General features: G+C 40.4%; 1 protein-coding gene across 1 annotated transcript in view; it reads right to left on the bottom strand.

Moving 5' to 3' along the window:
• Positions 1-26,303, bottom strand: part of CLVS2 (clavesin 2) — a 51,292-nt gene that overhangs the window by 15,208 nt on the left and 9,781 nt on the right. Inside the window, exon 2 of the mRNA XM_072857898.1 lies at positions 25,320-25,494. Within this exon, the coding sequence (XP_072713999.1) occupies positions 25,320-25,494 (175 nt within the window). The remainder of the gene's footprint in view (positions 1-25,319; positions 25,495-26,303) is intronic.

Raw genomic sequence — 26,303 nt, 5'->3', positions numbered from 1 at the left:
TACTCAAATTCCTGAAGTCAAAAGTCTTTGGCCAGGGACTGTATAGGAGGAGATTAAATGCCACACCAACATCTGTTTGTACCATCCCCGTCCTGAAGTCACCCTCTTTTAGTCAGTGAGGCTATCCTGATGCCCAAACAGCCCTTGGCTCTGCCGAGACCACTAACCACAGGATTACTGTCATGATGCTTTTCATCATGCAGAAAGCCTCCCACAGCCCTGAGGCCATATCAAAGAAGAGCATCAGTAGTTACCAGATAGCCCCCGCCTTGTGCCTGACCACTTCCAAATGTGAGTAGGCTAAATAGTACCTTACCTAGAATTGCCTCAGGGGAGCTACACCTACTTGTTCTGTTTTATTCACCCAAAGTGTGATCCCTTGTGCTGTCTCACATGTCGTTCATAGCAGAAGGAAGGAAGAGAAACCTTAGGATAATGTTAAGACAAGGACTGAAAGAAACAATGACAAGGCAGAAACCATAGAAATAAGACAAAAGTGAGGAGCAGAGGAAAACAGGACAGATTAAAATTAATTCAGGGAGGGATACAGAGAAATTACTATGATGCGCAAAAGAAAAATATATTCATCATGTTCCTTCTCTAGCCCCCCTTCAAAACTTGCACAGAAAGGCAGGGAAAGAGAAATGTAAAGTATTCCTACATGGAGGATCCATGTTTTACAGTCATATGTCAAGACTGATTTTGTAGACCTAAACTAAAATAGGGTAAATAAATACTAAATCTTATGCCTTCCATATAATTTCTGCATATCATCCCAACCGACAATTTCCCAGAAGAACCAGAGCCAACCTATGGAATTTTAATTCTGGATTGGCTTCAGCCAAAATTTGCAAGAAGCTACATCTAACTGACTATCCTTAATGGTATATCAGTATACCTGTACAGGCAACGGGGTGCACAGGTCTGCAGAGGGATAGGGTGAACAGACATACTGCACAGAGGCAAAAATGCAAGTTTCCTTGTTGTGGCAGCTCAAACAACATTGCGTAGTTTTGCAGTGCCAACAAGTTACTGAGTTAAAAGATACCAATTCTCCAACCAGAATATTCACTTTTTTCCCTGGAAGTGGAGAACTTCTAAACTGTTGCCTACAACTTCATTATCCAAAGCTCCTCCAAAAATGCAACACTCAGTTTCAGACAGGATGCATTAAAATTGGATTACCACTTTATCAGTTTCAATTTACAATAATGCAATAGACTGAAAGCTGTAGTGATTCCAGAGATATTTCATGAGCCATATGTTTCCTCATAATATGAGGAATCAGTCTGCACCACTGCAGTAGGCACAAAGAGCAGTTATCATTTTAGCCATCCAATTTTAATCTGTCACTCTATGCAAATGAGAGTCCTGAGAATTGAACTGAACTGTAAAATTAGAGGGATAGTGATTTAAGAAAAATCAGCTGAGGACAGCCACTGAGATCTAGAATGCAGCATAATTAAGCTTTAAATTACTGGGAAAATTGAATAACTGACTTGAGATCCATTAATAAGTATTATATTTTATTAAAAGTAGAGGTATCATGAACTATGCAGCACACAAATTTTCAAAGGTCAGTTCCCGGCAGTACAAAACTATTTCCAGTTCCAAAAAGTGTTCAAGTGTCTTTGTCATAGTACAGAAGAGATTTATTTCAGCCTTTCAGCTTCAAGAAAGCCTCATTCTGAACTGCTCAGCTACACTTTATCTTTACAAAGGTGCTTGAAAAGAGATGGTTTCCTATGAGGTAACTCCACCTCAGCTTCCCTTTCTTCCACACTCCCGAACAACTGCTGGTGGTACACACATGTAAAATGTTCCTGGGAGCCCAGGGAATTTCAATATTGTTTGAGGGAGAGCTGTCATTCCAGTTATTACTCTGGAGGATCATAAATCGCTGTTGTTGAATTCTAACTTCAGACATCAATCCCCTGTCTTTTTAAGCCATATAAGCATGGCTGTCTGTGTGTTAGCTGCTACGGAGGAAACCCTGCCAGTAAAAAAACAGAGATTCACAACAACTGGGCAAATAAATAATGATTTGTTTATCATACTTACCTAGGACAAAGCTAATATGTTTACTGTGCTACTAGTATGTGCCAGTAACAAATAAATGTGATGCTAGAGTCTATCCTAAAATCACACTTTTGGAACTCTTGAAAATTCATATCCAATGAGTTGGAAGATCAAAATCAGAAATGCAGATCTCTTCTTGCTAAGATAAAAGTGAAACCCATGTGAATCTCTTCTCAGCAAGAGAAAATAACAGTAGCCTCATTCCACGTTACATGGATACACACAGAGAAAAAGAACTGAACTCTGAAACCATCTGGAGTGCCAGGTCCAGTCCTGGGCTCCCCAGTACAAAGCAGACAGGGACATACTGCAGTGAGTGCAGCAAAGGGCCGTGAAGATGATGAAGGGATTGGAGCATCTCTCATATGAGCAGAGTCTGGGAGAGCTGGGAATGTCCAGCATGGAGGAGAGAAAACTCAGGGGGATCTTATCAATGTATATAAATACCTGAAGGGAGGGTATAAAAAGCCGGAGCCAGGCTCTTTTCAGTGGTGCCCAATGACAGGACCAGAGGCCATGGGCACAAATCAAAACAAAGGAGGGTCATTCTGAACATAAGGAAGCCATGTAAGAGTGCACAGTTCTGAACAAGTCAGACACTGATCAAAAATATAAAATCACTGAGGTTACATGAGGTCTTTTTACCTGATATTTTCCAAAAACACGTCACTTCCCAAAGCTGTGCTATTTTTGAAGTTCATGATCAGCCAAAGCAACCAATGTGATGACAGACTTCTCAAACTAAATAAAAAACTGATTTGCAGGTAGATGTTAATATTTACCCTACGTTATATACTCAAGCTGCTTGGCTTGCTTGACATCACTCATCTTTTCATCGCAAGTAACTGCCGAAAATGTGCACAGCTTACTCCACCTAAACGAAGGCTTACCCTACCTGAAAACCCTGAAGCTTCATGCATCACACTCTCTGAACCAGGATTTACAAAACGTAGCCGCTGCCAAGCTGTCTGCACAACACTGAGCAGGCTTAGTTTCCAAAGGCTGGGAATGAACTGCTCCCCCAGTTCTGGCTCAACATCCACCTGCAAGCCCAGCTTTTCAGAAATGTCACAGAGGGCAATGCAGGCAGCTCACAGACCAGGGAAAGCCTGCAACACTCAGATTAACTCCATTCATTAACAAAACCTCTAGGAAAGAAGTTAAATTTCCATTTTGAGACTGACTGTTTACCACTACACTCCTAGCTCTACCAACCTAATAAAGAGCGGTTGCATCCAAAAGTATGTCTTTTTCCAAATATAGCATTGTTTAACAAAAGATATTGCTGTTGCATATGTAACATCTTCAAATGTTTGTAACTACAGTGTGTAAAATGTTTATTGCTCTACTGTTAAAACATCATTCAAATTGTAGCATCTTAAGTCCAATGCAGTATACTAAAACAGTGTAACCTATTTTTTACAGACAGCTTAAGAATGTGCACAACAAGATCCTACTTCCCTCTCCTTCCTTTCTACTTTTCTGACTTGGCCACCTTCTGATTTGCAGCCCTCTTCTACAGCATGGCTTAAATTTTCTGCTTTCTTATACTACTGTCACTCCAATGTTAATGGTTGATGCTAACAGGAGAAGTAAATCCCCAGTACAGGGACGATGACATATGGTATGCCTGGATGGACTTAATGGAAGGGAGAGACATCCTGTTGGCTGTTGCTTGCTTCCCATCCATTAGCACCATACCCTGCACCATGCCACGCCATCCGGCACATACATGCTATTAGTCACACAACCATGCAACCATCATCCACTTGTCACTCATGCTACAGCTGCAAATGCCCCTGCTGTGACTGCCATGTGTACTTCAAAAGGAGCCTGAAAATACAGAACTCCTCACTTCAGTGAGAATATCATTAAACATTAAACCTTAAACGAGCTTCTACCCCCACTTAACCGAACAGTCAAGAGTCATTCCTCAGCAACTAAAAAAAGTGACGTATGACAAGCTGAAGCAAAATCAGAGCCAACGTTAATGTAAGTAGACATGGCCTTTTCCAACCTGTCCATCCGCAAAGGGATGCAGTTGTTGAGTGCATCTGGAGAGCATGTCACAAAGCTTTCGCACCTCTACAGAAAATAGTTTAAGCAAGCAAAATCTTCTGTTAGGTACTAACAGGTGTGGGGTCACAGCAAGAGACAAATACAGGCCCAAAGTGTACAGCATTTGCTAGACATACGGTATTTTCAGCTGCCAATGAACAGAGCCACATCAAAATCAAAAAAGAATGTGTCAAATAGAGTGTGTGCGTGTGTCTGCGTCTGTGTATAAAAATCATTACGCCTCAAACATCAAATTAATCTCTTAAATAATTTATTACCATGGATAATTTGTCAGTTTCTAGTAGCCTATTCACTTTAATTTAAAATAGATTTAAGAGCTCAGACTATCAGCGTAGGACAAAAAAAGAAGGCATTTCCTATCTAGGAACCAGAATCAGTTCTTTGTGTCCTACTGGTAGATCAATTATGTATTAGAGCTGCTGCTGCTTGACTTTTAATCCACATTAGTTCACAGACCTTGAGCAAATTTGATGTTACCATATTAAAAAGGGAAAGCACTAGAATAAGCTATATAGAAAAAAAGGAAAACAGACCGAGCAAGGGGCCAATTAATCAGCCAAATGCCAGCAATGGAGAGACAGGCTGCCTACTGCTAGCACACAGGGAAATAAGAAATGCACAGATAATTCATTTAAATTCCCTTAAATGTAATAAATCCCAGTTGGAATAACCATAAGATCATTTTCAATATGTTGCATTGTTACCCTTCTTTTTGGCAATTCAGGCAAAGAAATCTGCTGATGTGTATATATGTGTACATTGTAGTACTATAGATCTGTAATACCTGTTCTCATCCTGAATGAACAACATTTCAGGCCACATTCTAGATATCAGACACCAGCTGTATGCTTAGCCATTTAAAGATCCTGGCTGTGTATTTACTGAAATAGATAATTTAAAGCAGTACTCCAGTCAGCTTTGCTCATTTTGGAGCCCGGCTGATAAATCTTCACACATAGCCGAAGCATTAAAAAGTCTTCCATTTTCTGAACCCAAATTCCTGCATCATCATATCCATTACAGCCTTTCATCACTAAAATTAAAAGCAGCATGAATATTTAAGTGTTTTGTGATAAGAATGCAGCAGTTAAATCTGCCAGTATCCAAAAGGCAAAGGCAACCTTAGAATTTGAGTTCACTGAAATACAGGATGGAGGGGAGGAAGGTAGATGTAAAAAAAAAAGGGGGGGAAATTATCTCAAAATGCTTGCTAGCTATTACTACTGCCCTAGGAGCTGTAGTCTGAGTGCTCTAAGCTTCCATTTCCTTACAAAGACGTTATTTGGTTGAAATATTTTTCCTATGATGCACAGTAGTCTCTCCTGGAGACAGGAACAGATACAGCCTAGAGGTAAATGGGGACGTGAGGTGTCTGAATGCTCCACTCAATACTGGCAGCCTTCCCAAACTGAAACAATTCAGTTTTGACACATTTGATATTTGTCTACGGAAAGAAAAAATCTCTAGAAGGGAGACACTTTACATAAACATTTTCATTTAGTCTTGATGGAAAATTTGCAACTCTTCTTAGAAAGGCTGTAGTGTCAAAAGTTATAATGTTTCTGCTTAAATTTTTAAAAGAACTACAATGCCCTTGGTTTTGTGCATATGAATGCAGCACCTTGGAGCTATACTAACAGATTCCACTCTGTTATTTGCCGTGATCATACAAAATGCAAGCTTATGCCAGGATCAGAAATTGAATTTCATGCAGATCTGATGTGGAGAGTTATGTGATGAAATAAATTACAGGCAAGCACTATCCATATGTATTCACACCATCCTCAGTATTCAAACAGATTGCTTTGTTATTTTGAGCTGTTACACTGCTGGAAACTTCATCACCCAGTGACTGTGACTGTGACAGACCTCACCTGCAAAGCAAGGCCATGCAGGTTAATCTCCAGGTGGAAGCCGCAATGCTGCACGACGGTGGTTGGCATTTCAGTAATCAGTTCCTCTGCTTTGGACTCAACTCTGCCCCAAAGCTCCAGCACAATTGAACAGGCTTGGTGTGCTCGCTGGAGCTGCCAGCTTTCAGCAGAAAAAAAGCAACTGAGGTCTTGGCCACTTCTGGTTGTATGAAGTCTCATGGTGCCATTGTAGAAGTAGAAGTATTAACCCCAATGTCTTGGTCAAATAACAACCCAAGTAATCTCATTCTGCCTATCTAAATTCTCTCTATATTTTCAGCTGACTAGCATTTTTACTGCAGCATTCAGCTGCCTCCAAGTGTCACCAAGCATTGAAAAACACCAGACGTGACAATTTATTCAATGCAAGATGTGATCGTGTCACCACTACAAACACTTAACACTGAAAAGATCCATAGAAGTTAATAGCAAGTGGGTCTGCTCAGCTCAACTCTGTGACATTCCAGTCCTGCCCCACCAGCCTGCAAGGGTGAGTGCAAAGATCTCCAAAGCAATGCTCTTCGTATACAGCTCACCCACTTGAGTTCCCTGGGGACTTGCACTAGTTTGACTGCATCAGCTGTGCTCCACAGTCCCTGCCTACGGAGACAGGCCTTGCCCTATTAAAATGTACCAGAGGAAATACCAAGATACACAAAATAATTTTTTACAAAACCCAAGCAGCATCTATACTGGGCATTTAACAGTACTCAGAAGCATTCATGGAGGAGAAACAATTATCTACGCTGTGAAACTGTTAGAGCAAGTCAAAGCCACCTAGCATTCTCCCAAACAATTTGGAAGGTAGCACAAATCAGGCACATTCCCAAAATGCTCTTTGGATGTAGCTATCTGTTTAGGATAACAAAACTTTAATAGCCAGGACGTAGCCACTCCAGCAGCAGGGAGCAGCCCTGGGCATGTCTAGTTTATTAGTACAGACATAGTTACACTCTCTTAGAGACATTCTGCGCTGGCAGCTGCCCATTATAAAACAGCAAGAAACCCATGAAAATATGAAGTAATTTAAAATTATTATGTCTCATACAAAGCAAACATATTCACTTTCAAATGTAAGCTATAGACTTTTAAAATTCTATTGATTACACAGATTAAACCTTTTAAATACCACTAATTAAACAGAGTGGCTACTATGAGGTCTATTGTGCAAATACGTATTAAGGAGTCCTGGGAGCTGTTTCCATACACTGCAGTGACCTCTACTGAATAGCTTTTTTTAAAGAAAATTAGTATCACACAAATGTTTCTGTTCATTTTGTCTGTTGATTAAACTTCTGTTGTCCACATTCTGTATAGTCTGAAATGCAGACTAGAAACGGCTGCAAGGTATAAAGAAATCTCCAAGCAAAATACTTTATAATTATTACTCTCTTATCCATCAGGTCTTTGCATCCCAGTTCCTTTCCTACAGGACTGAGCAATGTACTGTATATTTAAGATAAGTGTTAAGTAAGTAATTAAGTTCTGTCCATATTCCTATTAATTCAGGAGATAACTCAAAGGTTTCAACTTTAAAAGACTGGGATCAGTAAGGAAAAAAGGGGAAAGTGAGGGAGCAGAGAGAGCCCAGCTCTAAACATCAGCCGCAAGTGAGGGACACCAGTGCTTACTGACCAACAAATCTGGTGAGAACACGCAGGGGTTTTGGAGAACCTCAGCTACAGCAACGTAACTAACTGCTTCTGAGGAGCTGGACTGTGCATCAGATGAGAATCAGGCCCAGTCTGATTACACAATTAACAAATCCAAAGTAAATAGTCATCCACATGTAGGGTTGTAAGTGTCAACACCAATAGTTATTTCTGATGGTCTTAAAGAGTAACTCATCCGGGCTGTGAGATTCTCCTTTTTCAAAACAACGTACCTGTCTGGAAACAGTTCTCCACTATTGAGTATCTACTGAATGCTTTTTCTGTATAAGAGGCTTCATAAGCATAATAATAAAAACAATTTATCCCCTATCATCAGCAGGGTGAACAGCACAGCCCCAATGGGAAAAAGAGCTAGGCTAACAGAGAAGCTGAATTCGTAGTAAATAAATAATGTGATCAAGACCTTTTCATGGTTTTGTATTTCACAGAAGAAAAATCAATTTACTAGTATTTTATTTTTTGGAATAAAGCTCTCCCTCGTTGTGTTTTTTGACACAAAAGTAAATACAGATGCAGATGCATTCACAAAAAATTAAATTATCTTTTCTGAAGTGCTATTGTTAAACAAGTGGTGACAGATTAATATAACCCAGTATCAGTGCAAAAAGCTTGCAATGTGCATTCCACTAGAGCACCAAGTTTATAAAATAAAAGCATTGTGGCATGATTAGCAGGCTGTATATAGTTTTATATAGTCCACATAAAATATGATTCTTCCCTGATCTGTATCTATCGTACTGGGGTGTGTTTTTCAGTACTACACAAAGCAGTAAAAATTACAGATGCTATTTACTATCCCAGCACATGGACAAGTGCATCATCTACCATTACAGCAGATGAAAAGTATTCCCAGTGAAGACCATACTGCATTGCCCAGAACATGGCTCCCAGCCAGGTAGAGAAGATATTTTTTTCTTCAGATGTGGGATCTGAAATAACGCCTGAAGCAAGAATCAAACCAGAAGCCAAAATTTTGAAATTCAAGCAAGTAACTCTCTGTCCAACCTGGCATGCCTAGCTTTGTTTAAATCCGCATCAAATTGACACCAGCTCTGGTGATCTCCGTGGACAGGCGACCGCTGCCAGCTCTCCGAAGCTGCAGGGCTTCAGGAGTGCAGGAGGCTGCACCACAGCTCGCAGGAGCCTACAGATGGGCATAGGGGAAGAGAAAGCGTAAAGACAGATGTCAGACACAGAAGGACAACGGCATTATGGACAGGAAAGTTCGGACCTCCTGCACTGCAGCATCTTGTCTAGCTCAAGAGGATGGAAGAGGGTGGCAGATGTTTGGATCAGTTTTGGTGAAAGGCACCTGCACGCTCACTGCAGGTAACCTTTGAGCCTTTTCTGCAAGGATGGAGAGCAGCATTCATTACCTTAAATGTGTTAACTAGAAATGTGATTGTTAAAGCTAATTAAAGATGTTGAAAAGCGGGGTTTGACTCACTGTTATGTAAGACTAAGGGAAACGAGATCTATTTTAGGACTCTGAAAATGAGGGCAAAACAAACGGCACACACAAACATGAACTTCTGTCCCCGAGTCCCACTCCACAGCCTGGACCTCGCCTGCCCCCAACACGCTCACCTGTTACCTGGGAAACAACCCAGAGATTTGACTTTTCAGCACCAACTCCTCTAATTGTACTCCTGATTACATTTTCTTGCAGTGACGGCTCCTATTTTCACCCTTCCTTCTCCTTTTCTTTAGCATATAAACACATTACAGTACCTTTCCTGTAAAATAACTCACTGTTCATCCCGTCTCTATTTGATTGTTAATGCTCAGGAAATGGGATGCCCTCAGTTGCTGCATTACCCTTTTTCTCTGCCTCCTCCCCAGTCTCCCCATTCCATGCAAACTGTCCTCCTCAGGTCTCAATGCTGTAGGTCACCTTTCACCATCCCAAAGACTTCAGCCCTCATTCCCTGCTCTCTTCCCACTGAACATCATCCCTGGAGAAATCCCTTTACCTGTGTGTGCTTCACTGTCATTGCTGTGCCAAAACACACGTCCCTCCACTCTTTCTGTCTTCCACAGCCAAGCCTCACTAGTCATACTACTTGGCTGAAAGCTCACTAACAGCACTAAGCTCAAATTCTCCCCGTTTTTATTTTCTATAGTGTTGCAGCGATCCCCGCAAAGCACTCAGCTAGTAAACTCACATCCTTGGGATTATCTGTAAAGTCCTGTTCTCCTCTAACACCATGGCTTCCACTGCAAGACCAACACTTACCATGTCTTCCCACACACAGTGTTGTCTGGAACCTGACCCCTTTATCTTTACTAGTCTCCTGACACACTTTTTGTTGCCTAAAAATTATTCAAGTTAAGGGTTGGGCTCTTTTGATCAATTTGGCTTTGATGAGTCCAGGGCTGTGAACTTCACTCCATGTTGAAAGGATTAAACCCAACAGAGAAAGGACAAGAACACATCTTCCACCGGTAAAAGCAGAGACGAAGACCAGGCTGACACTATCTGGGTGATCAGAATTGCAGTCTATGTGAATCCTGACTGAACCTGACTGAATCCCCTTTTTAGTTTTTATTGTGTGTTCAAAAGAAAATCAAGCTTCTGAACAAGGAGGGGTGAGAAGCAAGCAATATCTAGCCCAATGTGATGCACTAATAGCAAAAACAATCATTTTGAAACCATCTGCTTTACAGCAAAACCTTCCTCCTGCAATACAATATGTGAATCAAAGCAGATTATGCCCAGGGTTTGCTGCAGAATATGGAACAAAACAAGTTATCCTAAACCAACCTCCCCATCAGCCTGCGACTGATGCAAGCTCGGGAATGCCAAATAAAAAGCCGAATGGCATGCCAGGGCTCCACTCGCTCCATCCGGCCTTACCTCAGGAAGAGGGACAGATGGTGCCAGTGACTCAGAAGAACTCCAAAAGGCTCCCATCTCACAGCAGTAACCTATGTCCCAGCCCTGTGACAGTCTGTCATCCATGCAAATGGTATTTTTCAAGGACATAAGCGTGAACTTGGTGCTGGTAGGAAAACACGACAGAGTGCTCTCAGGGACAACTTCTCTTTTTGCGAGCTGGGCAAAGATAATTCTATTCTGCAGTTTCACCAGTGTGCTCCTATGTGTGAGAAGGCAGGGCCTTGGGAAATAATGCTTGGCAACATAAATTACAGCTTAGTGCACTACTTTTGACTAAGTTAAAATTGTAAAAAACCTTTCCAGGAAGGAAAAGCCTCAGGGAAAGCATAAAAGCTTTGTGAGCAAGACTTCATGACTTTAAAGGAAATCAATCCTAACTTTAAAATCTGTAAAAAAAACCCCAAACCCTCCAGATTCTGCTTTCCTATTTTCTGTTTTTTTCAATTAATTTATTTGCAAAATAAAACAAAGCAGTTGTAGCTCTGTTCCCTACTGCCTCTTTAAAATCTTTTCCATTTCCAAAGTGTAAAGTTATGGCTTTTCCATTTCTAGTGTAGGAAAACAAATATAAAATTGCAGTTGTACTTCTTTTTCCAAAAAGTAGCCACACCATAGAGTGAACAAACACAGGGAAGCACTGGCTCAACATCTGGTCCCAGTCAGGGGCCAGGACTGATTTAGGACAAGGAAACAGGGGACAGAGCTTTGCATTGGTAGACCAAGACCTGGGCAGAAATGAACTGCTGAGAAGACTTGTGTCAATAACAGCTACAGTGATGGTATTCTTAGAGCCACAATGCTGTAATGACAGAAGCATGTTAAGGTTCATGGGGAATAATTTTCTCTCATTAGACAAAATAGCACAGAATGAGACAGTTACATATTGACCCAAACTGCTATTTTGGGGCATTGTTCCACAATGAAAGCTTTAGGTGGCACCTTTACGTCCCTTAATAGTGACACAGATACTTCTGCTCCTCCAATCTCAGCTTAGTGCACCAAACCCTCGGGGGCTTGTCAGTCAAAACCCAGTTTCCATTTGCCGTTCCAACTCGGAGTTGTTTCTCAGAAGACCCTCCTAATCCACGCTGCTTCACATGAGCCCCAAAGTATTCTGCCCTCAGTCCCTTTCTCTTCTCCCCTTGTGTCAGCCTGAGTTCAAACAACATCTCTGTACTGGTAGCTCACATGGAGACTTTCTCTCCTCCAGCCCCCTCCTGTACAATAACTTAAAATCACAGCCTGTTGCTCTGAAAAATGTCCAGCTAAAGCCCAATGTAGCCAGAAGAAGAGATGCTAAACTTGCCACCCTTACCTCCATTCTCAAACACTGCACATAACAGAGCTGAGCCATTCATCGCATTCAGGCCCTAGTGTCATATTTAATTTTGACCTCTCTCAAGCCCCACACATCCCACCTCTGTTTACATCCTCTAAGTTCTTCTTTCATGGTGTTGTTTAGATGATATACATGGCTGAGAGAGTGTGCTCACCGATGCAGTAAATTATCTTTTTTCCAAAAACATAGAGGCATGCCTGCCTTTTTTTTTTTTTTTTCAGAGAAGACATCAGTGCTGCAAATGCACATTTTTTTCATCTCAGTCCTCACGTCTGCTTTCCTAGCCTGTGATTTAATGAAAGATTAAAGACTAGCTTATGAAAGTTCACCCCGGCAACTGTTGATGTTTTTGGGAACTGGATTCCCAGTTGGGGCTTAAAGAAAGATGAAGACCGTGTTGATAATTGACAATACTTCCAACATTATTCATCTAGCTAATTAAGCCACAACTCCACGCCACTACATATGCTCAAAACTGAATGAACAGAAAATATAGCACCATTAATATGGTTATATAAATTTAGCCCACAGAAATTAACTGTTCATGGAAGGTACAGATTATTTACTCCTTTCCCATTCAGCAGCAGAAAAACAGAATTATTCATGCAGCTACTTCATGATGCCATGCCTTTGATTATCCTACTGAAAAAAAAAAAGTGCATTCTTCCTCAGAAATTGAACCTAAGCACTGTATCCCACATGCCGTAAAATAAAACAAGGTCTTTATCCATTTAATTGCAAGCACATTTAAGCATTGAAGGAAAGGAGACACAGGTTACTAGCTTGGACAGCTTTGCATGTAAGGCACAAGTAGTGATTCTCCCACTCGCTGTGTTTGCCATCTTTTTTAGAAGAGGTAAAAGTTTTGTGTATGTACAAACACAAGAACAAAAAGCACATTTAAAATCACCAAAGTGTATGTGGGTTCCCCTTTTGTCTCTTTCTGAGGCAAGTTACTGCTAAAATGCCTTTATGGTAGTTTGTTGCTTGCTCCATCCTCCTACAGCAACCCAAAAGCAGTGTACTGAAAGGCAGTCAGCCTCATGGCATGGAGATATATCCAGTAAAGGGGAATACCTGCCACAAAACCAAAATTCTCGGGGCGGAGCATGGGGGGGTTGTTCAGGACTTTAGCAGATATCATGACAAAAAAAATGCAACTAGAGGAGGAGGCGAAGATCCATTACACAGCTTTAGGAAACACTAGCAATGAGTACAAACAGTTACGCTTTGTGTATCTACGATGATTACAAGTATTTGGATGACAGGAATGAGAATGGAGGTAGACAGACCACCTTCTCCCTGCATTTAAGTGAAAGCCCTGAGACCTAGGACTGTGCCTGAGTCCTGGACACACAGCCAAGAGGCTGTGCAGTTTTGCTACACAGTGTGGCTGCCATCCTCAGGGAAGGACATCAGAGCTCATTACAAAAAAGCATAAGGTTGTCAAAGGCGAGCTCTTAAAAGAAGACGTTCACAGTCACCATATGAAAGTAAAACAATTAATCAAGAAGATTTAATGGGACAGAATATCAACAGGATGAAGAAGAAAATATATAATAAGGCTCACCTTGCAAGTAAGATGCTGCTCAGTGTGATTTCATTCCTACAACTTAAAGTAAGAACACACATGGTCCAAGTTGTTCCCGTGGATTGTCAAATGGATTCATTCTTAATTGGCTTTCCATGCAGCTCTCTTTAAAGGCGTGAGTGCTACTTTCATTTGATACAGCATTGATTTTCTCTGAAGTTTCCTCCTATCATGGCTACCGTGATCAATTAGTATGCTATAAATAGAGTGGTCAGATTCCTTTCACTGGTCTCATTAAATTGCACCCCTGCTGAATTTCTGTGGAGAACAGAATTGGGTCATACTGATAACAATAGTATGAAGATGCCCTCAGGTTTTCCAGTGAAAATCAATTGCTCAATATTCCTAACAAAAAGCTTTGAAAAGCATGACCCAGTGGACCTCAGCTAATGCCCAAAACATACATCAAACCTTGCTTGCAATTCTGCATCTCTAAAACCCCCAAAGATAAACAATGGGAAAATAAGTGGTTAAGGAGCTCAGCCAGTTTCTCACTGATATATAATTCCTCATCAATCATAACTACTTAACTGCATCCCCTCATAATGGAAATATGTTGCTGGAGGTATGCAGCTAACCCATATAATTCTTCAGGAAAGTGGAGTAAAGATTCGAGGAGGAACACAGTTGCAGGGCACATTTGGTCTGTCAAAGTCACCATATAATGGTGGTGTGCTTACCAACTAAAACTAGAGGGGACTGATAAAATTTGGTGGTATGATATAGGCTAATTATTGCAGGTGTATGTCAGCTATGCGTCAAAAGTGTTAATCTTTATTTTGTAATGGTATGGAGTATAGCTTTTAAAAATTTGTTTTAGAAATGACATTTTAATCAATGAGATTGGAAACAGCCATAAAATAGGAAATGTTATTGGCTACTTTGAAACATTTCAAAATCTAATCTGAAGGGCAGCTTTTAGGTTTCCATTCTGCCCTACACCCTGCCCTATCCTTTCATAACTATCCTGTCTTCTCCCAACATTCTTTCTGTTAAGCACTTAACATCCTCTGTTAAGCACTACCCTTCCAATCTTTTCCATCTTCCTCCCAAAATGAAGCTACATTTTTACCATAGGCTCTCCTGCAGGTTGAAAATCCCTGCTGCAAAGGCTGGGATTTTAATTACTGCACTTGAATTACTGAATGTATCCACTGTTTCTATACGCACTCACTGGTGTCTGGAGTATACTCTATGGGGTTTTTTTGTCTGAAGGTCTGAAGGATTCATTGCAGACCTCAGAGGACTGTCTGTACCTTGCAAAGAATTTGCGAGAACGCTGGAGAACTACCAATACTTGATGATTTAGCCTGGATCCTTCATACTTAGCATTTTGGCTTTCAGCCAGAAGATGCAGTGCTCTAAATGATACTTTCAGTCAGATAGCTTAGTGCAGGATGAAGGCACCTCCCAACAAACTCGGAAGATTTTGTGGGTAATAAGGCACATTCAGTGCAATATCAGGTAAGAATTAATGACAACTGCGGTTTAAACATATTTTTAGGGAGGCCCTCTCCTGAATCACAGCAGAACGACTTTCTCCTTCCAGAAAATGTTTTCAGTGGGGGAAGTGCAAGGGTTGAAATCCAGTTCTTCTCAGACAGAAAGCCCTCCCCAAAATTATTCTAACAGATATAACAGATTCTTAAGAACCAACTTAAAAGAGCAATAAATTAACAAATACATCTGAAAATACAATCTTCCAATGGCACTGTGTGGTATTGGAGTGAGTCCTGTAAAATAAGGGGGCTGAATACACATTTTATAGTCAGAACTCAAGCCTATACCGTGAGAGATAACATAAAATGTAACCCACGAGAAACAGCAAGCACCCCAACATAAGCAGAACTGTTCTGGGCGAGATGCTGACATGAGACTTTCTCAGTGTCAGGCGCTGGAGTTATACTCAGTTTTTTGGATTGAATGTACACCCAGATTTCCACTAATAGGATGATATGTGCAGCCACCTCAGATTTCAGCCCATATGCATGTTTGGATATTCATTACGTATAGACAAAACATTAGTGCTCAATCCTTTTTACTACAGAAGACACTGGAAAAGATTACAAGCACTATTTTCCCATTCCACATAATAAAAAGTTGGAAATGTTTTTTAAGAACTTATTCTGAAGTTCTTATTAAGAACTTATTTTTTAAGAACTTTTTAAGAACCTCATTACAAAGTATGCAGGAAATGACTGGAGAAATGCATTTTGCCTGGGGTGGGTTTTTTTTTAAAAAATGTATTATCCAAGTTGGAGTATGATGTTTTAGAGAGTTCATACTTAACTTTTCCTTAAGAAATATAATTTTCTTTATGTGTTATAAATCTAAACTTTCAGTTCCTTACTGTAGTTCCTTAAACCTTCAGTTCCTACTTTAAATCACCACAGTAGCGCTTATTTAAGCAGTTATGCCTACTAAAACTTATGAGAATTTAATTGCCTTAATTTTTTTATGATTATGAAACATGAGACAAGAGAAACCATCACCAGCCATATAATTTCACATTTTTATGGCGCTTCCCCCTAGAGAAGTTTCCCATGTTTGTTTTTCAACATTAGTGAAATATCACAGCAGTGTTTTTCCTGCACAGCAATCACTTATAACAAAAGTCAAAATATTGCTTATAACCAAAGTCAAATTGGATTCATCAAAATAATTGTTATAGGAGCTGAGCACTTGCTAAGGAATATAAACAAAAATCACAAAAAATTATACTGTATTGTTTTGGGGAACGGGCACTGAAGGCTTGGCTGATATCACAGGGACTATGTGCAAAGGCAGTATGTACTGAAGACAATAACATAAAGCCAATTGTGCAGAGTCTAATAAGGTCACAGAGGATTTATGAGCATCACCGAAAACAAAGGTTAGACTGATTTCAGAAAATAATTCCAAAAGTGATCCAGCATATCCTTATGAGGTAAACGTGATAACACAGGCAATTTGGACAATATCAAAAAAAGTAAATTTAAGCTCCCCAAATAAAGAGGATCCCACTGATTTTCACATCTCACCATCTCCAGTAGCAAACAAGACCGGAAGAACGTCTCCAGGTCCTGATTCCAGATCACTGCTGTTGCAGATACTCCATCAAACAATTCCTTTCTTTGGGTTACTGAGAGTCACACACCAATTCCTGCTTTGGACCCAACAGCACGTGGTGAAATAGCAAAGCGTTTTATAGGAGGTGACATTTTGAAACAGAAAAATTAGAATTAATGCCAAGAGAAAATCTGAAGAGCAAGCAGTCTTCAAAAAGTTTCCAGAATGTGCCAGGCCTGCCTTCGAGACTTTAAATTAAACTGTGAAGTACTAGAAAATATAATGCATGAGATAATCTTGCCTTAGCAAGAAGGTGAACTATGATCTTAAAACATGTCTTCTGTCTCTGACGTTACGATTTAGAACAAATTAGTTTTATTTCCGCGTGACCTTAGGAGGAGGAATACTATTTCTTCCCTTCATGGCCTTAAGATACTGAAGCAAAGAGAAATATTTAGACCTTGACTGAGAAAAATCACTTCCAAAAATAATTATATATTTTAAAGCTGAGGAATGGTCATAACCATATAGTTGTTGAACTGTGCCTTACCAGAGACAACAGGAAGTCAATCGCAGTGCCAAGAGTTAATTTCCTACACCAAGTTTGTGCTACAAGCCCTTCTTTTCTCATGCTGGTGCCACTCAGCATAATATTAGTTTTTCAGCTTAATCAGGGCAATTTAGTCACGATCTTTATTTAATACATATAGATTCAGTTTCCCAATAAAAAGAAATAAAACAGAAAAGCGATTAGCATTTAGCAAAAGCTCATGAAAGAGGCAGTCTGCATGTACAAGAAGAATCTCTTCTATTTTCTTTCTCTCAAGCTGCAATAATTTTAACTGGATGGTTTTCTCTGTTGACAGAACTGATGGAAAAATGTCAACTATGAGCATTTTCATTGGCTTCTACACTAATCATGGCTACTTCATTGAAGTAGAAGAAAACTTCAGATACAAAAAATCTTCTTTTCCCGGATCATGCCATGTCATTCCACTACATCCCCAGAAGCTCCCAACGTCTCCTGCCCGGCCCCATGAGCACTGAGTCGTATATACCAAGCAGACCAGCTCGAGTGTGAGGAACTATAAAGACTGTTTCCTTAATAGCCTGGTGGCTGGACGACTCACTCAATATGTGAACAGATCAGGACTCACCCTCTAGTGCTGCTTTCCAGAGTTGTACGAAGAGCAATGGGAACACTGGTTAAGAGGAGGTTTGAAGTTGGGAGATTTGAAGCTGATTAGATGGCAGATGTAGAGAGCATTTGGACACTGAGACCACAAAAGGCCAAGATCTCCTAAGGAGTCTAAGATAACATGCCATGCAATCACCCACAGTGACTGAGGTTTTGGAGCATGACATCAGGACACTAAGACAAAAAAACCACATCAGTGAAGACTAGTACACAGTAAGGCAATGTCAACAGGGGTGGGATGAGGAACTGGGGAAGCAGTAGGACTGGGGCAAAGGCTGCTCAGAGGGAAAAGGGCAGGAGGAACGGGCAGAAGAGTCTGTGCCAGTTAGATCAAAGCGCCTGAATGAAAGCCAAGATCCCCACAACTAATCACGCCTTGCTTACAGCAAATATCTGCAAAACACTGGCAAAGTGCCCACTCTCTTCCTCGTGCGGGTTCACATGGAGGATGACAACCTACTGCAGGCAGTTATTCCGCTAGCTCCAGTGGCAGTGTTTGGGTGGTGGATATTTAACTCCATTAAGCATCCTTGCAGTTTTCAGTAAGATGCCACACGGCAGAGTTTCTGGGGGTGAAAGGGGAGTTCAGTTTACTGCTTCTTACCATTTGTTTCAAAGAGGCGGCAGCCCACACGGTTACGTGCATTCAAAGAGCGCATCTAATGAGGAGCTCTAAATTTAGGCCATGCTAGAATTCAGGCTCCTGGCTTGGGGGTTCAGAATCAAGACTTTAGAAGTCTTGAATCCTCCTGATCAAAAATAAATGGCAGCTGGACTCCAAACATACAAAAGGTGACTGAAAATCAGACCATGGCCTGTGACAGTGGGCAGCCCAAATTAACAGACTCTTTTAACAGTAATGTTTCAGTGGAATAGTTCTCGGCTGGAAAAAAAGAATAGATAGTATTATCCCCTCATCTTAAAATTGTGTTTGTGAGAATAAATAAATTACCATTTGAAAGGCATTCAACAATTCTTTATTGATGAGCATCATAAAAGAATCTGGCAAGAAAATTTATTATTCTGTCTTCAGATAACAGGTTAACAGCTGGGACCACACTGAATAATGGCTGTGTCTATACAGACATGCCTGTAAGCAACTGAACTCAAGCTCCAGCCATCAAGTCCTTTCTCACCTGGCAGGTTAATCCCATCCAGACAGCAGGTGAGGAGCTAGAACTAACAATCACTTCTAGTCCACCCTGTTTCCACAGCTGGCAAGCCTTTTTGATGGCCTTTTTACAAGTAGAGAAGATCAAATATATGCAAACTCTTGTAAAAATAACAAGCTCTTAGGAAAAATATCCTATTCTGCTGCTGCTACAGAACATGAGTTGAACTGGTACAAAATTGTGCTGTTTACAAGCATATTCCTCCACTCTCTGGCCTGGTTCTGGGCTCAGGGGACTCTAGCATTTACAAACAGATTAATTCTTTGATAAAAAACTGAATGAAAGCAGCTACATGATTTACTAGCCCTCCTGAAAGCAGAAGATACTCCCATTAAAAGCTCGAGCCTGCTACTTTTTAATATCCTCCCAAGCACTATGTGAAGTGTCAGGACCCTATTCTTAAAAACTGGCAGAAAACTCAAGCACTGAATGAGTGGTTTTTATGGTTTTAAGTTTGGATGCAAAGACATTTAAAGCTCTTTTTTTGTGGTTTGCTGCTCACTGATACTCATTGCTAGTACTGAGTAACCATTCCTTAAGCTCATTATTAACGATCTTAAGCACTGCACAGAGCATGTGACCATGTAATTATATGAAGTCAAAACACTGTTTGCAGACGCATCCTTAGTTCTGGAAGTTCCTGACTTAGGAATTCTTGATGCTGCAACCTGCTGTTTGTACAGGTGTAGTCCAGAACTAGGTAGCAAAATTTAAGCACTGTCTATGGATACCTAAATAGAAAGGTGAACCAACCATGATGTTCAGGTAAGATTCCCTGTAAGATACTGATGAAGTTCATGCTTAAAGAAAATGGGAGTAGGAAGTCCTGTCCCTTTCATCACCAGACTGTACATGCTCTGGTCTCTGATACTTCCACCTTACACTGCTGCAGCAAATCTGATTGTGGAATATTGTCCTTACAACTCACAAGAACAGCAGTTTGAAAGATGTTTTGGATAGCAATAGTAGCGGCAAGCATGCTGTCTTAGTGTTCTTTCTGTTTTGCTTTCATGTTCACAGTAACGAGTTTGTTTTAGCTTATGAAGCCTTCCTTTGTTACAAAGAAAAGTCACAATCAGTTGAAAGACCTGCCTTGTCCCCCACAACACTATCGCTCTCTCTTCCTGTAAACATGCTCAACCCAAAAGCGAGAGTCTTCTGTCTTCTGCAACAATGCTGACTGTCCACATATGTTCAGCTCACAGTTTAAATGCATATCATCTCTTTTTCCCCAGCTTTTTATCTTGAGGAAAAGCATTAATATTCAGCCACCAATAACTACGCAGTTTTGCAAAGCATTTGGAGGTACAGCCTGCCTGAGTGACAACATGCAAAACAAATCTGTCATGTATGCAACTACTGTTATGAGCTAAATAGTAATCAAGTATTTAAGAAGGATTTAGTGTTTCAGGTTTTTGAATCCTAAATATCAGTTAATCAGTTAAAGTGTCTTATGCATACCCACAACTTCCCTTTTTGCAAAGCTCACTTATAATTACCTCCAAAGCTATCTGTCGTAGTTAATAATAAACCCCAACTTTCAATATAATTTTCAGACTGAATTTTTGGTCTTTGACACTGTTTTTACCTGCTTTGTGAAAACAATGCTCTCTTGATACTTAATAAAAAGCCCATATAGGTAGCTATAAAAGGACTATCACAAATAAAAGAATCATACCCAGAACCTCCTCCCTCCTTCTGCCCAAGTGTTCCCAGCCCAGTGTTCGGGTGGAAGGGGCCATGGGAGTGCCAGAAGCAGTAAAATTAAAGAAAGGTTATTAAAAAGGAGGCAAGGGGGAGTGGAATATACACTTGACTTAATTATGCCCCACCAAAAGTCCCTCTACCCCCATGTCCTGTCCTTAACAGAGGCCAAAAATGAGAGCCTAGAGCAGATACAATGCGGACAGCGTATGTGATATTTCCAGTCAGCATTCACCTCATCTCCAACTATGTGCAGCCCAAGGAATTCTGAACTTTGATGTGGTTTTAACGTATTTAGTAATCCTCAGTTCATCTCTTTTCCACAAATGTATCCATTTTCCCTGAACACAACTAAACTTTTAGCACCCAGAATTTCCCATGGCAAGGAGTTCCGCAGATTACCCAGATATTGTACAAAGAATCACCATATCATATAAAAAGCCAGGCCTCTTGCTAGTATCATCTGATGATGCCCATTTCTTAAAATGGAGGTAACAAAGAACATCTGCAGCTTGTCCACTCTTTCCAGCCACCCATGGCCTTGTTTGTATCCTGGTCTGACCTCACAAGGGACCCTGCTTTAAGCAGGAGGTTGGACTTGCTGATCTCCTGAGGTCTCTTCCAACCTGAATTATCCTGTGACCCTGTGGTTTTATAGACAGCTGTAGTTTCCCTTCACAGTTTTTCTTCTTCCACCGAGAAGAATCCCAGCCAACTTAGTTGTTCCTTATACAGAAACCAGCCCATACCTTTTGGGGTTTTTTGCCCTTCTTCAGTCCTACAGTAGTCTTTCTGACACAGAAAATCAGAAGCATCCACAACATTCAAGACGGAAGTGATGGTACAGATTTTTGTAGCAGCTTCACCATCTTCCCTGCTCCTCATTCCTTTCCTTACAATTCCTAACATTTTATCTGCTTTTTCGACCAACACTATGTATTGAGATTATATTTTCATAGAACTATTTATCAGACCATAACATCAAGATGTCATTCTTGTGTGGTGAGAGCTTAGAGTTCATCCCTGTCTGTGGAAAGTTAGGACCGGTTCTCTTCTGAGCTCTCAAGAGTTCTCCTTTCTATGGGAAAAGTAGCTGAAGCATGCAGATTGTAATCCCTTACTGGTGAAAGAGGCAAAATTTTGTAAAGTTTTTCAAAGTTTTTGAAAGGAACTTATTAGGCACTCGTGTGTTGCAGCACACAATGCTGTAACACTCCCTGCTTTCAGGAACCCAGCTGCTGAGTAACATGAGCTCCTTCACAAGCCCAAAATCAGTGCTTGGCTACAGAAATCAATGAATGGGGAGAAATGGGCACCTAAAGACTGGGATTCACAAACACCTGCACATTGAATACTCTGGGGAGAGCCAACACAAGGTGCTAAAGTCAGGGCATGGGTTACAGTCTCACCTCTCAAATAATGTTTTCCTTCTGCTCAGGTTTCACAGCTCTGAGCTCTTAGGTACTCCTAGGCACCTAATCCAGACAGACCCTTCTCAGAAAATAAAGAGTATTACGTGTTGCATTTGCTTATGTTCTTATTTTTCACTACGGAAGGTGTAGGGCCTCTAAGTGCAAATCCTCCTTCTCACTGACGAGGAGTAACATAAATGCTGTAGCCACCAGCATCTGCAGGGAAGAGTATTGCTCCTTTTTTCCAAAAGCCCAGGGCCAGTGTATGAGCTAGGACTGGAGCATCAAGAGTCCCAGCTGAGTGCCCCAGCCTCCACAGGAGGTTTTTTCTTCTTGGCTAGCAAAACCATTTGATCTAAAATTCAGCACTGACCTACACTGCACCAATTGGTTCGTACAAGCACTGTTGGGATGGATATGCTGGAAATTCACATTAGTTTACAGATAATCACTGTTCTTTAACATTAAAAATTCCATGGCCAAAAGGCTCTTTTCCTGAAAACAACTACCTAGGAGGTTTTTCTAATGTATACAAGTCAGTTAGGGGTATGATTCTTTTCATACTCCCATTTAACATATACATGCAAAATGTATAGCAGAACTTGTCTTCAGTAGAAAACTGTATATATTTACTTATCTTACTTTCAAAAGCAATTTCCTAAAAAATAAGCAGTTGTGAAGTGCCCAGAAATGCCATAGCTTGCAATCAACTCTCTTTGGTATGTACCATATTGAATATTCTGCTCACCATGGAAGCTAAGCAAATACAATGCAAATTTAGTAGATTTCATTCTGGAGGCAAAGGGATTTGGTTAACATCAAATTCAGTGGTCACTAATCCCACTTTCCCTGTCCCTTTCCACCCAAGTAACACAAATATTTAAATTCCCCAAATGGTAAAGTTCAGCATCTTGAGCCCTGTTAAATCTTATAAGCCAAAGTAAATTCCATTTCTCTGATTAAATAGAGAGTATTTACAAAGATCATAAATAAACAGCGTGTGTGAGTTGTTCTTGTTCTTTTTCATACTACCTGACTAAGCACTTTTTACTTTGACATCATTCAGAATTATGTTTCCACTACGCATTATTGTCCAAAATAAAAGAAAAGGCAGTCCCTGTTGAGGGTAAGGGAATGTAACATTTCAGGCATGAAATCTTGCAAGAAGGTGCAAATAAACCTGTGCCTTGCCCAGGGTCTCTGTCCCACCTTTCCACCATGCTTTCCTCTTATTTCCTTCCTGATCGCAATTGTTTTTGAACTGAGGTTCTCCCTCCAAGATGCTCAGTACAGTTGTCTTTAGTCTTTTCCATTGATTCTAATATAACTTTACATAGAAAAATGTCTAAGTAAAAGAAAATAAAAAGAAAAAAAAGAAACTAAATATAAACAAACAAGTAGTATAACTACTGGGAAAATATCACTAGAGTCAGTCAATTTTGCTAGTGTAAGAATGCTAGCCCTCATTCCCTCAGTGGTTCTCCACAGAAAATTAAATGCTGTATTATGAGAGCCCAACTAACTGATTTCTTCAAAAGACTTGTGGTAAAAGGCCTTGTGAAAGTTGCTGCTTACAGATGGCAATATCTGTAAAAGATTAGGACAGATTCCTCAAGCATTGGGAGAGTTTTATCTCACCTTTGCCATTTCAGTGCCTTCTCATTCCCTCTTCTGGAGCATTTCATGACCAGTTTTACATTTCTGGAGTCAACAGGACTGAAGACAGTGGGCACAAAATGATGCCCTGGGTGTTGGCCACCGTCAGACTTGGGATAAGCGAACATACAAAGCTAGGGGCATGGATAAGGTAAGCCAAGGGACTTCACCTCAACTCAGTAATGAACCAACCAATGGCAGGAGAACACAGAGTCTCAGAGCCCACCTGAAGTTTGGTAGATCATCTACCATATTTTCAGATGCAATTATCCACTGCAGCTCTCCTCAAAATAACCATCTCTGATTAATGTCCAAGAAGAAACACCATCATTTAAAAACAAAGACTACTAAAGTATTTATTCATGTTCTAAACAAGAAAACAATGGCTAACTTTGAAAAACAGCACAAAAAAGAAAAAACTTTGAAGCAATAAAAAGACATGCTGCACTATTAGACTATAGATCTCACTGCTGCCTTCTGATGTAGTTCTCAAGACCATGGAATCACACTGTTGCATAAGGAAACACAACAAAATTTAAATTGAGATCTTTGTCTCATATGACTGTCACTACCCTTCTGTGTGCAACAGCAGGCTGAATACTGGTTAAACCATTTCAAGATTTAGATCAAAACTCCATATTACTGCTATACAAGTTTCTTCACAAATAGCAATATCAAAGTGAAGAAAGTTCAAAGGTAAGGCTGTTATTTTGTTTTATGAGTAATAAAAATGTATAAATTATAAAAACATCACAGAAAAGGAATATATGTTCTTGTAAAGCCAAGGCACACTGCCACAGGAGTGAATTACTGGTATTTTTAACACAGCAACTCAAGCTTGCACAGCAAACAACTACTTTACAGATTCTAGTTTTTCATTTTAATAAGCATTAAAGATCATAGGAGACAGCCAAGAGTTATGTAGCATCCTTTCCACCAATGTGCCTGTGCCCTGTAAAGTGCATTTACAATGAGCAGAAAGAAATTTAAATCACTGTATAGTCAGTCTCAGAAGCTGCTGCTCAAATTAATCCTGACCCAGCAAAAGAGCCAAGCACATGCTGAACCTTCAGTAAGTAAATAGTCCCAGCTAACTGCCTAATCACAGTCCCCACACTTTGCAGGATAAATGATGTAGAGCCTGTCTCCAATGGAATCAACGAAAAAAAAACAACCTGGCGTGGCAGCAGCAACCCATATTTCATCAGACCTGTGCAAAATGACAAGATAAACTGATTACTTCTAACTTGCTGCTGCAGAAGCTACGGTCTGAATTTACAGGAAGCCAGCCACTTCGGAATAAAGACAGAAAAGTTAACTCTTATTTATGGCAAAGAAGAAGCCTACACACCAGGTGTTACTGCACTTAGCTGACTGAGCTCACGCGTTAGCTTGTGCCACTGAAGCTTGTCTGTCCACCCAGACCTTAAGGTGTTGATAGCCTTGCTATTCAGAAGTTCTCGGATTTTTGTATTGTTTGGGGTTTTTTAGCAACCTAGATTTGTAATAAACTGCAAAACGAAGGAGAATCAGGAAAAGAAAGAAAAGAAGGTTACCTGAAGGCCCTCTATGGCTAATCTAAGCATGCTTGGTGTGAGCTTGGAGGCCTGCTTGAAGGTGAAGTTGCTCCAGTCTATAATCAAAACAAATCCATTCACTTGAAGCTCGGGGTCTTCTATCATGGCTTCTAAAGAAAGAAGTATGGCGCGCAAAATATCCACCAGCGTGTACCTGTGAATGTGAAGGGGAGATTCAGTTAGGAAAGCAGCAACGACCACGGACGTGGAGAAGTTCTGAGCGTTCTTCAAAGGAGTGCAAACATATCCTCAGAAGTCATGGCTATGTAAAGCTGGGAAAGTCTCAAAAGCTCAATTAGTTGAACTCACCCTCTGGAGCAGGATTATGTACATCTAGACAATCAGCCAGCCAGAACAAACTACAAGAATATAACACACCAAAAGCAGATTTCAACTTTTCTGTAGTCTCCTAATCTGCTTTAATATCTATGCATTTTATTAAATGTCTGTACAAACGTATCTATGCAAATTGTATTTTTCTAAAATCATAATGATACCTGAGTCTAACGCCAGAAGCCTAGAGCCAAAGTTCCCTCCTGTATTTTTCCAAGGGATTGAAATAACAGCTTCTACAAAAAAATCAGAAAAAGGGATTTCCACATGCTCCCCTTGTCCCTCTCTCTGGGTAATGTTTTCTCTTAAATCTATAAAGGGTATTACTCAGAGCTCATTACTCAAGGGTCTTGAAAGCAGAAAGTAACACACACTAGGGCTTTGAGGTGTTTCTGGTTAAGAGCAATAGCAATCTTGTAAGAGTTACTTAACTGCCTTCTCAGTACTTTGTATACCCAAACTATGTGGTTTCAGTAGTAAGTCTGGAATGTGGTATTCATTGGTCCTAGAATTTTCTGTTAAATTGAGGTTACAAAGATGCCACCTGCAATATGCAATTATGTGTTTTACATATATGCACATTATCTTTTCTTAGATCAATGATCTTGTAAAAGAAGATATAATTCCATA

This window comes from Ciconia boyciana, chromosome 3 (genome assembly GCF_034638445.1).
Source record: "Ciconia boyciana chromosome 3, ASM3463844v1, whole genome shotgun sequence".
Classification (NCBI taxonomy): domain Eukaryota; kingdom Metazoa; phylum Chordata; class Aves; order Ciconiiformes; family Ciconiidae; genus Ciconia; species Ciconia boyciana.
Note: the sequence above shows the minus strand (reverse complement) of the source record. Positions and strands in the feature narration are given on the sequence as shown.